Source organism: Pholis gunnellus (assembly GCF_910591455.1).
Source record: "Pholis gunnellus genome assembly, chromosome: 3".
NCBI classification, from domain to species: domain Eukaryota; kingdom Metazoa; phylum Chordata; class Actinopteri; order Perciformes; family Pholidae; genus Pholis; species Pholis gunnellus.
In genome coordinates this window covers 23,734,254-23,746,567 of record NC_136529.1, presented here as the reverse complement: position 1 = coordinate 23,746,567, position 12,314 = coordinate 23,734,254, and the positions used below count along the sequence as shown (strand labels likewise).

Genomic DNA, 12,314 nt, shown 5'->3' with positions numbered 1-12,314 from the left:
CATACAATGAAAGGTGCTGATGCAGAGGGGCCCGGCAGAACAATTTAAATGATTGTTGCAGTGTCCCCGAGTATTATAACCACCCGTGCAGGCAGTGTTTTGGCATCTCATAAGCCTTCACACTGATCTATTACGCATAACCAGCACCTCTGGACCATACGTCCTCATCTTATCCGTACCTGAAGCAATACGCCTCCACAAACTCCGACCTAATCTGGGCCGTGTGTGGTCCCCCAGTGCCAGGATACAGCTGAGTGTGCGGACACTCGACCGGCAACCTGCTCGGTAGAAAATAGCTTTTTTTATATACCATCCAGGAAAACAGAATTGACCTGAAACTGACTGTTAAAACCACTGTTTACTCGCAGTATCGCTGCGTTAACGGAAAGATTATTAAACGCGCTTCCGGAAAAAGCCCACTTTGCATTTTGAAGATACGGTTATTCTTTGGTTTCAGAACTCGGCAGTGTTAAAAAGGTCAGCTCACTCTCAGAGACACAGCCAGACCTTTTCACTTTAACAGTTAATTAAGAGAGCGACAGCTTATCTTCTTCTCCAGACCACACAGCTGTGAACACCCAGGACGCGTCTGAAGTTTGAAAGGAAAACGTCCCCGTCACTTACGGGAGATGACAGCTCCTCCGGGGCACACAGCCGCATTAAAATGACGGTTTAGTTCATGCATATTTGCATATTCACAAATTGCATCTTGTGTGTGTGTGTGTGTGTGTGTGTGTGGGTGTGTTAGCCCCCGGAGCTCAGAGACTTTCAAACCCTGTGGCAGCAGCAGTTGCCCTTTAATGAATAATTGTGATTCCTTTAATTGATTTCTGAGACAAATTAATAACAAGGCATGTTAATTTGTGATTAGCCTCCGGGTCTAGCTTCAATATATCTGATTCAAGAGTGATTTCTACATTGAGTTCTTCTTACTTCCTCTCTCCTTCTCATTAATTTCTTTTCACAATCTGGGTCAAAGTTAAATCCAGATTGTCAAATGTGTTAGAAAATGATTTATTTTGATCAAATTAGCATTTACTCTTTCCCAGTTAATCTTACTTCCTTATTCCTTTCTCAGGCATCCTCCACATGCATACTTTGACCCCAACGACTTCCTGGTGGTCATGCAGCAGGACATAGAGCGCGAGGAGCTGGAATATGAGGTAAACACCAACTCCACCCTCTCTCCGTCTCCGCTCTCGTCTCAATGAAGATCTACATTCAGACAGCCGCGCATCATTTGCTACATAAGCAGACCCGAGGTCGCCTCCGCGTCTCCCGTCCAATGGCCAATAGCGACCGCAAGTACTGATGCATCCCAGTTATTGATGGGGCACTCTCCCTCCATACAGACACTGAGATGTCCTCCAGACAGGGATCGAGTTGCTGGTTTGTTCCAACAGATGCACAGCGGTGACATCATTACTTATTAGTGACAGGGCCTAATACGTCTTCCTCGGCTGGAGGATAATTAGATGGCACAGATAATGGGTCTGCGGGGATGAATCTGATGATGCACGCTAACAATGCCTGAATGAGGCCATGATCAAGCCTCCGCTGTGCTCCTTCGGTGACCTCCGCCGACCCCGACACCCCCCCACCCCGCCCCCCCATTAGAAACCCCAGCCACCCACTGCTTGGTATTTATAGTGTTCACGGAGGAGCTCGGAGGCTGAGACCAGGAAGGTGAAGTCCTAAAGGCAGATGTGTAGAAGACCAACACTGAGTAACCCCGGCGTCCTCGCAGACTCTAGATCCACTCTGAATCAGTTTCACTTTGTATACATCATAATGTTTCTATTTCTAGCTTTTTCAGCCTAACTCAGTGATGTATTTGGGTTTTCAGCAGGTTAAAAGAATAGTTTGACGCTCTGGAAAATTAGTTTTATTTGCGTTCTTGTCTGGCTTCTTGTCGATTAGCATTCTATTTTTAGACACATTATACATTTTATTCATACATTTTTGGTTTTATACATTCGGATAGAAATATCAACATTAACACCGGCATTAATGTGTTTCAACACGGTACATTCGCACCATTTATTAAAGCTCAAAAATCACGTTCAAGTGTGCAGTTACTCTTTAAGTACATTTTGCTTATGATACAAATACGTTTACTGCTGAAGGAGCAATTTCTTAATATTGTAGCGTTGCTTCTTTTACGTAAATAAAGGATCTGACTTCTTTTTCCACCACTGAGAGCAATTAAAGTCCAGGACGTCAACCCTTATTATCAAACAAAACAAGACAAATCTGAATGAATAAGTAAGTTATTGATTAAATAAATATTACAGCTATGTGACAAAAATATAGATATTCCTCGATCAATACATACAACATATATCAAACAAAGGGTTCTGGGCTATATGCAAATAATATGGTCACTATAAACTTACTCACGACACTGCCTGATCGGATATAACTCCCTATACCAATATTACAGTACCGTATTAAATTGACACCATGGTCGATAAAAATGCCCAAAAGTACAGCGAGGTCATATAAAATTAACTGAGTGCCATAAATATACAATGTGGGGTCATAAAGATGTTATAGAGACACTGTGGCATGGTTTTCTACCATGTGACCCCAGAGCTTCTCCGTAAAAACAAGTTCTTACATGTTGCTACAGTTCTCATCTAACTCTTGGGGGGGAGGGGAGGAAGCAGTAAAAGTATTTGCCCAAAATGTCAAACTATTCCTGTAAGATAGTCTTCAGCATTCAGACGAGGGGATTAACCCTGTCAGAGCCCGTCCTCTGCCCTCGAAGAACAGCGGCGCTCGAATCTTTATCTGAATCTGTGAGATTACAGCCGTTGACAAGTGAGAAACGGCACTCTGCCCGTCTGCGGTCCACTGCATCGTCTCTCATCCCGTCAGCGGGCCCTCTGTGAAAGCCAATGGCTTCCCGTCGTCCAGCTGAAACATTCATTACAGTGATTGATGGATCAGTGTTGCTCCAAGAACCCATTTCGCAGTCGATGTATTTAGTCCGTCCAGAAGAACATGAGAAAATATACAACCATTTTCTACTCAATCTTTTTTTTTTTTCAAAGCTAATCATTTCAAATGGACGTGATATTATTTTGTGTGTGTGTGTGTGTGTCTTACCAGGAAGTGGATTTATACCGAGCCAACATCCAAGACAAGCTCGGCCTGACGATCTGTTACAGGACCGACGATGAGGACGAGGCTGGGATCTACATTAGTGAGGTATGTGGTGCAGCGTAGAATAGTGACCGCTGGGACGGTCAGCAGCGACGACGTGTTCTTTAAGTCAGACGTGGAAGACACAGAAGTACTGAGTGGACCGAGTTAGTCAGTAATCATTTATTCTCTGTTCTTTAGATTGATCCAAACAGCATCGCCGCAAAGGACGGCAGAATTAGAGAAGGGGACAAAATCATTCAGGTAAGATCACCGAAAGCTCAGCAGTTGTACTTCTTACTTCAATATTCAGTTCATGTAGATTTCTGGGACGAATCAAAAATATTGAAAAACAATATTTTATCTATGTTAAGTTCTTTAAGGAGTGGTGTCGAGAGGTAAAAGCAGCATAAATGTACAAATATAATGGGTACAAACCCATTTTATTTTGAAAATATCGGGTATTGAAACTTTTCCTTCTGTCCCCCAAGATCAATGGTATTGAGATCCAGAACCGGGAGGATGCTGTAGCGCTGCTGACCAGTGAGGGGAACCAGAATATCTCTCTGCTGGTGGCCAGACCAGAGATCCAGGTACTAAGAATGTCATTAGGGGTGTGAACCCAGTAAAGGTTCATTACAGGGTCTTTCATGTCAACAATGTTCCTTCAAATTCCATAAAAGCAAACGAGAGAAAGACTTTCAACAGTAGAGTTTCATATTTGCATCTAATGAGGCCTCTCTTCTTTTTCCCCAACTGCGTCTCAGCTGGACGAGGGCTGGATGGATGATGACAGGAACGACTTCCTGGATGACCTCCACATGGACATGCTGGAGCAGCAGCACCATCAGGCCATGCAGTTCACCGCCAGCATGCTGCAGCAGGTACACGCACACACACACACACACACACACACACACACACACACACACACACACACACACACACACACACACACACACACACGCACATGCACAGCGTGTAGAGGCAAACTAGCACCATCAATCTGCACAAACACATATGTTCATCTATAGATTGTTTTGGCCGAGCCAATCCTGCAGAGAGTAACAGCTGCTGCTGTCAACATTTCTTTTGGCAACGCTTTTTCATATGGAGAAGCACATGCTCGTTGAGAAAAACTATTTGAAGCCTTTGTTGAAGATTGTGATTTAATACTGAGGTTCTCTGAGTTGGTGTAAATAAAGTAGCACTTTTAGTGGCAGTGGTAATAGTAGATCAATTCTATTTGTTTTCACCTTATTATCATCCCTGTTAAAAATAGACCTAACCCAAATTATATTATACATGTTGTATAATATGTATGTGTGTAAATCAGCAGGAATCCAATAGCTGATGATGTGTCACACAAAAACATGAAAACAATCATACAACTCGTCATTTTGTCGTCTATTTCTTTTTACCAGAAGAAGCACGAGGAGGACGGGGGCACCACGGACACGGCCACCCTGCTGTCCAACCACCACGAGAAGGACAGCGGCGTCGGTCGCACGGACGAGAGCACGCGGAACGACGAGAGCTCGGAGCAGGAGAACCTCGGCGACGACCAGACCACGGCCTCCAACACGCTGGGCAGCTGCAGGAAGCTCACCTACAGCCAGGACACCCTCGGCAGCAGCGACCTGCCCTTCAGCAGCGAGTCCTTCATCTCCGCGGACTACGCCGACGCTGACTTCCTGGGCATCCCGGCTGACGAGTGCGAGCGCTTCAGGGAACTCCTGGAGCTGAAGTGCCAGATGAGGAACAGCGGGGCCCAGGGTCTTTACTACCAGGGCCTGGCAGGTCAGGACCAAGAGGGTGTGGACAAGGAGCTGGAGATGCTCAACGAGGAGCTGCGCACCATCGAGCTGGAGTGCTTGAATATCGTGCGCGCTCACAAGATGCAGCAGCTGAGGGAGCAGTGCCGCGAGTCCTGGATGCTCCACAACAGTGACTTCCGCAACTACAACACCAGCATCGACGCGGGCCGCCACGAGCTCTCAGACATCACAGAGCTGCCGGAGAAATCGGACAAAGACAGCTCCAGCGCGTACAACACTGGCGAGAGCTGCCGCAGCACCCCTCTCACGTTGGAGCTGTCTCCAGACAACTCGCTCCGACGAGAAGCAGAGAATCAGGGTCCGGCTGGACCGTCGGGCTCCACCGGCTCTGACGGCAAGGCCCTCAAACCTCTCGTGTCCCCCGTCCAAGAAGCCAGCGGCCCCAGCCGGAGCAGAGGCTCCACCAAGGATCCAGACGGAGCCCCGCCGGCAGAGAGCAAGGAGCGGAAGCAACATTCGCCGTACAAGCATGCCCACATCCCCGCCCACGCCCAGCACTACCAGAGCTACATGCAGCTGATCCAGCAGAAATCCGCCGTGGAGTACGCCCAGAGCCAGATGAGTCTGGTCAGCATGTGCCGGGACCCCATCGGCCCCGGCGACCTTGAGCCCAAGATGGAGTGGAAGGTGAAGATCCGCAGCGACGGCACGCGCTACATCACCAAGCGGCCCGTGCGGGACAAGCTGCTGAGGGAGCGCGCCCTGCGCATCCACGCGGAGCGCAGCGGCATGACCACGGACGACGACGCCATCAGCGAGCTGAAGATGGGCCGCTACTGGAGCAAGGAGGAGCGGAAGCAGCACGCGGTCCGCTCCAAAGAGCAGAGGCAGCGCCGCGAGTTCATGAAGCAGAGCCGGGCGGACTGCCTGAAGGAGCAGTCGGGCCCGGAGGACAGGAGGGAGCCCAACATCATCGAACTCAGCCACAAAAAGATGATGAAAAAGAGAAATAAGAAAATATTTGACAACTGGATGACCATCCAGGAACTGCTGACCCACGGTGCCAAGTCGCCAGATGGCACAAGGGTTTACAACTCACTCCTGTCTGTGACCACGGTGTAAGTCCGGTTCTGAGTTCAGGTGGCGGGCCAGCCAGAGGAGGACGGACCGGAGTGTAATGGACTGTACATAGGACACTACCAGTTGGGGTAGAGATTCCTGCCTCGTTCAATGTGGCAACATTTTGTAAATAGGAAATAAGGAGAGCCTTTCTTGGACGAACATTTTCCACCGCTGCGGTGAAGAGAAGGTCTTTATAACGATGGTTGGACTCGACATGAATGGGACATGGCTTTGAGGATGCTTTCTTTTTTTTTTTCAAATTCTTCAATAACATTTTCTACCTTTTTGTGCTTGCTCTTTTGAATATTTTTCGGAAACAGAAACACAATATGTGACTTTTTGGAAGTTTTTTTTTGAAGGTGTGTAAAGACCGCGTGCCATACATAAACAGCCAGCATTTACACTATTTTACATTATTTTGTTCGTACTATATATCTCTTATCAGTATTTTACTGTTACGCATACTTAATGCTTTTATGGAAACAATGCTATTTTCCTGCAAGGTAGAACACGTAATCCTTTTCAAAAGGACTTTTGTAAATTCAAAAAAATTCAATTTTTTTTAACAAATCCACTTTTTTAGTGTTAATTTCTCTCTAATGGTGCTGATTTCCCAAAGTTAATACCACCCGCGATGTACCATCCGTTACATAATGTAGAGGACGTCATAACGTGATATCATTGTGTATGTACCTATCTTTAGACAACGATGTTTCCTCGCATTGGAACTTAAATGTCTGTTTGTGTTAAGGCACACGTCGTAGTCGCTTTTGCTTTCCTAGGGTTTCATGTATTGGACGGAATAACAGCTTAACAAATCCTTAGTTAGCCTCACAATTTGATGTCTTGTAAAATGAGAGAAATAATAAATTATTGTTTTATATATGATGAGCTTTCAAATGCTGGTGGAATTTTGTCATTTGTGCGAGTCGTCGGATCGCCGGAAATGTGACCACACGAGGGACAGAAGAATCCATGTGACGTTCCAATTCCCAGGATGTATGAATGGGTGAGAGCGGCTACAGCAGGACACAACTCAATCCAGCTTTATAGAGCTGTAGTGAGTGTGGAGGGTCCAACAATCCATCAGAGGGTGGTCCATGTGACAGACACAAAGATATCCCTCGGGTTTGACTTTGCTTCTGGTACTTGTTCAACATTACATTGTTGTAGAGTTTAACGCTGGGTAATAAAAGCCCCCATTGCTCTCTTGTTTAATACATTTTTAAATACAGGAAGCGCATTCTCAATGGACTAACACAATCAGACACTCTGCTCATGTAAATTTGCCAACTTGTCGTAATGACTGCAGGAATCCTGAGGCAGAGAGAAGTCTATCGGCTGTGTCTGTGTTTCATGTCGGAGCCCAACTAAGGCAGCAGCAGCAGCAGCATGTCCGACTGGCATCGACATGAAACGATCCAATCAGCACAGATCCCTGCTGTCCAGATCTGATGGTTGACGGCTAACAACGTTTGTTTTTTTTCTTGTCATCTTTCCCTCGCATTGGTTTAGCAGTGGTGGCTGCCCTCCATCCGCTTTAATTGCTTTTTACAAAATGGTCCATCAGCTCTTAAGGAGCATGTTGTTTTATGTTGGGACCAAGTTGTCCGGGACGCTGGCGTGAGTCTCCCTCACGTGGCGATGTCTCCTTGCCGGGCTGATGGTTTATTTATCTGACTCGAGACTCCCACCATCTGTTGGAGGGACCTGGTACCCTCAGTCCCATATGATCCTGCAATTAGCATCTCAGTGCCTCATTACTGAGGACAAAGGCAGCTCAGACTCCGCTGATACACTGAGTATACTTATGTCATCTCACCTCCATCAAACACACCTTTTGTGGGGTTTTCTCTATGTGGCAACATTAGTATGCGTTCAGTGGGTTGATTCATACTAGAGTGCATGAGCCAATTCAGTACTTTTTCAAATCTTTTCGAAAGAAGAAAGTTTTTACACTCTCTGATCATAATGTAATGCTTAAATTAAGGAGCTTAAAGCTGCACTACTCCATATGTTTTATATCAACAATGGCTTAATTGATTGTGCTTGATCTCAAAAAAACTGTCCATCCTACAGTACACTACCAATGAAAGCGTCATTCATGAGACCCTTCCTGCCGGTTACTGCAAACGCCCACAGCTTTCAAACTCCGGGCCCCAAATCTGTAATGCTGGCTTCAAAATAGAAGGAAAAAAAATGATGTCACTTGATTTATTTTGTCAGACTTTCCGAGTGCAAGATAAGACATTAGTATACCTGCCCATAACTAGTAAAGTGACTCGTATAATATGAGTGGAGTGGCCCTTTTAAAGTTTGATTGGGATTGATTTATTATCATCAGGTTAACTGTTGACATAAAGTCTGAGAAAATAAATCTCACCGTCATGATCGCTGACATTAAAACTTCCAGCTAGCCCCTCGCCACAGAATGTCCCCCCCTCATGCAACTCTCATTACTGAATTGAATTATGAAAAACAACGTATTATTATTACAAAGGACTGTAATTCTGCTTTAAAAATCCTACTTTCTTCAGTTTGTATTATTTGTCAGAACTAGTTCATGCGTTCATCTCTTCCCTCCACTTCTGACTCAGCGTGACTTAACGGGGGCTCATTATGATAATGAGAGCAGCCTGTGGTGCACGCTCAGTCTCCTCCTCTATGCCTGGTAGAATGTAATTGATTACTCCTCCTTAAGCCTGACCAAATCCAAGCCTCGTGATTTATGGCTCGGTACAAGTCTCTGAACACACTCTTTTAATGGGAGATAACAATATGGCATGCAAGGCAAACAAAAAGCTCTGGCAATTAATTCTGGGATGCCCCCCCCCCCCCCCCCCCCCCCCACAGAACGCTGGGAGATTAGTCGCTCACGTACTTGGCTTCACTACCCCCATGTATTTTTTTTTATTATCTTGATTGATCTTGATACCTTTTTATTGCTATAAATCATGAAAGTGTTCGTTACCCCGCCCATTCGACGGTCCCACGTTTGGGGCCGGGGGAGCGGGACTCATCGGTTCAAATGAGACACTCCGGTGTCCTCATCCATTAACTGATAAGGAGGCGGGCCCCTCTGCTGATTCTGATGCTGCTTCCCCCGCAGGGACTGAGAAGCGCTGATGGGCTCGTAGCTGCTTGACAAGCCCAGATATAATCCCTCAACGTATTCACAAGACCGTCTTACAATATTCACTTTGACGGACGGCAGCGGAACTCACTTCAGGGGAACGTTTTGTGACACGTCTTGGTAAAAAGAAATCCACTTGTAGTGTCTGATTTTTGCATGACCTAAATTATGAGAAACCTCTGAGGCGAAACGTCGCTCCGGCAAGTTCAGAACGCTTTGAGACTGTGTTAGCACATCTTGGATTAAAGGGAGCAAGCTGCTGGATAAACAGAAAGAAGTGCTGAACCTCGTATTCAGGCTCTCTCCACCCTGTCTGAACGTCAGCCAGAAAGACTGTACTTACTGGTGCAGGCATGTTCTCGGAGCTTTTCAGGCTCTGACCTCTAAATATTTGAAGAGTTTTGTTCCAAAAAAAAAAGTGATATTCACAATAAAAATGTATAGCCAGAGGATGTAAAACTGCAGCTCAGCATGGAAAATAGAAATAGCGCAAAAAGTTGCATTGAAACTTGGGGCAGTATAGTTTCCAGCACTCATTACTAATTGGGATCATGCAGTTTTCCCAAAATGTAATTACTGTATATTTGTGTGTTGAGAGCAATCATTCTGACCTTGACTTGCTTGAGGGATGAGTGGTTTACGTCCATCGTACTAAGACTACTGTGATAACCTTGCAAGATATTAGCAGCAATAGATTTACTGTTTTATATAAAATGCATCTTTCCCTTTGAACTGTGAATAAAAACAACAAATACATTGCTTTTTAATGTACATAAGAAAATTACCTCAAATGTGTTTTTTCAAAGAGGTCCCAAAAGACACAATTAGACTTTAGAAAGCACACATATCGAAAGTATATTTTCTAAGTGAGCTATGGACTCGGGCAGTGCAATTGCTGTGTATTTATACACAACTCTGTGAAGAACCGTAAATTGCTTTTATCTGTATTTTGGCTGACTTCATCTTTCATGCTGCCTGCTGTAATGTCAAACATGACACCAATGAAATACAAGCGTCTGATCAGCTGGGGATTGTTTTCAAGGAAGCGACAACTTCATTGTGTTTTACAGCATTTTATCACTACTGTTTCACTCCAGAGCAACACGTTCGCTGTGGAATTGTATGTGACAGCCGGGATAGATGGGCAAATCTCCAAAGGTAACGAAATATATCACGTACATAAAGTGAATAATAAAGCCCACGACCCGCTCCGATTTATCACAAGTACAAGACGGAACAACACGGAGACATTACGATGATTTATGAACACGCAGGAGACATGAGCCCGGACAACGTGCAAGAACCGGTTAGAATGTAGAGAGTAAGATCAGGAGTAGATTATCGATCGTGATCATTTTGATGATATTGATTCTCAGTTGCCAATAGTTCAAATCAATGTGCTTTATATAAAAGCACAGAATCCATGATCTGGGTTAAGGATGGACGGTCTTTCACTGATATTACCTCCTGAAACAAAACAAATGCAGTTGATACGTTGATGCACAACTATGGAGCTAAATCCAGGTCAAAAGTTTTGTTCATTTGAAAAAAAAATCTGAACCTGAAAGTTCAAGTTGTGGTCTTGAACATTGAAAAATACAGCAATGTATTCAAAATAAAAATAAGTGAATGAAATTTTTTTTTGGGTTGAATATAATTTTGATTCCGTTCTAGAATTATTTTGAATAGATTTTTTTTTTTCGTTTTTCACTTTCACATATTTGTGTTCTTATGTTTTCAGATTCAAATCTTTTTTTTTCAGATTCACATCTTTTTTTTCGGTTTCAAATCTTTTTTTTTTCGGTTTCAAATCTTTTTTTCACTTTCAGATCTTTTTTTTTCAGTTCAGACTTTTGACCCTGATCTAGCGTGGGGGGCGTGGTTTTCCCAATTCGGGAAGGGGAGTTGGAAGGAGACAGAGTTTGAGCAGGTGCTTTTTCCACGTGGTGCATAAAGTTTCTCCTCTTTTATATATAAACTACCTGAGGGGTCCATTGCCCCCATGACGCGGACTTAAAAGTCAAAGAAGAAAGCTTGATTTGAAAGTTCATATTCCACAACTCTGAGCGACCTCCCCAGTGGTCTGAAACAAGTGTACGGTGGCACCGTGCTTGTCAGTGGTCGGGCCCGCGGGCTGCTGATGCTTCTGTCATTTCTTTGCACTTTGACTAAAAGGTCAGGAGGGGCGTGAAGGAGCAGGGTACGCATAAAGCTGAGAGCAGGTAAAGGTGGGAAAAAAAATAGGGATTTTATTCACCCAAAGTATTTACAAGAATTAAGATAAGTGACAAAATCAAGCAAAAGTGACAAATTAGAATAACTATATAAAGTTAAAATAATTGCACTGAAGTCTAAGCACAACTTCAGAGTGCGTGGTCTTCTAACCAAGAGACACTGTCTCCCATCTCCTAACTGCATGATTATATATACTATGCTGACCAGTCCATAGTTGATTGCAGGGGAGGGAAGACATTCCTCCTCTGTGTTGCAGATGTAGTGGCTCCTGAGAACCCCCCCCTGTCTGTCTGTCTGTCATAGAATGGCACAGTCCAATTGTCCTGGCTGATCTACTTAAGCAGGTGAGATGCAGCAGCTCAGTTTTTTGCCAGAAGGACACTTCACGCTGCCTGGTTGAGGATAGTTGCAGCTGCCACAAGATGCAATAAGGCAGCAAGTGTTCGGTCAGCTAGAAGAATACATGTGTTTTGTAAACCTTCACCTAAACTAGACAAGAAGGACTTTCAAAATGACAAAACTTCAGTGGTTACAAATGAATCCAGACACATACTTTCTTCACTCTAACTGTACTGGAGATTCTGCACACCGTACTGTATAAATTCCATTTCTTTAAGTGGAATTTAGCCTTTTCCAACTTCATTTGAAAATGTTTTCTTCTCATCTTCGTACATGTTTTTTCCACCACCTGAATGCGAAATGCAAGCCAACTCTTTGAATGCCAAAGACACGTAAATGTCTCCTAACTGCGTATTTGACCCTTGCATTGACTTGTTAGCTTCAAAGGCCCCGCTGCTTGTGTTTTTTTATGGCCCAGCGGAGCCGTAACTCACAGCGGTCCGTCCTCCCACAACTCGTCCCTCTCTGCTCAACTATTCTCAAAGCGCAGGTTTCCTGGG

General features: G+C 44.6%; 1 protein-coding gene across 1 annotated transcript in view; it reads left to right on the top strand.

Moving 5' to 3' along the window:
• pdzrn3b (PDZ domain containing RING finger 3b) overlaps window positions 1-6,901 on the top strand; it is a gene marked incomplete at its 5' end in the record, with an annotated part of 87,867 nt that extends 80,966 nt beyond the window's left edge. Inside the window, 6 exons of the mRNA XM_079186094.1 lie at window positions 1,079-1,163; window positions 3,115-3,213; window positions 3,349-3,411; window positions 3,639-3,740; window positions 3,915-4,031; window positions 4,572-6,901. Of these exons, the coding sequence (XP_079042220.1) occupies window positions 1,079-1,163; window positions 3,115-3,213; window positions 3,349-3,411; window positions 3,639-3,740; window positions 3,915-4,031; window positions 4,572-6,047 (1,942 nt within the window). The 3' untranslated portion in view covers window positions 6,048-6,901. The remainder of the gene's footprint in view (window positions 1-1,078; window positions 1,164-3,114; window positions 3,214-3,348; window positions 3,412-3,638; window positions 3,741-3,914; window positions 4,032-4,571) is intronic.
• Window positions 6,902-12,314: the final 5,413 nt, after the last annotated feature.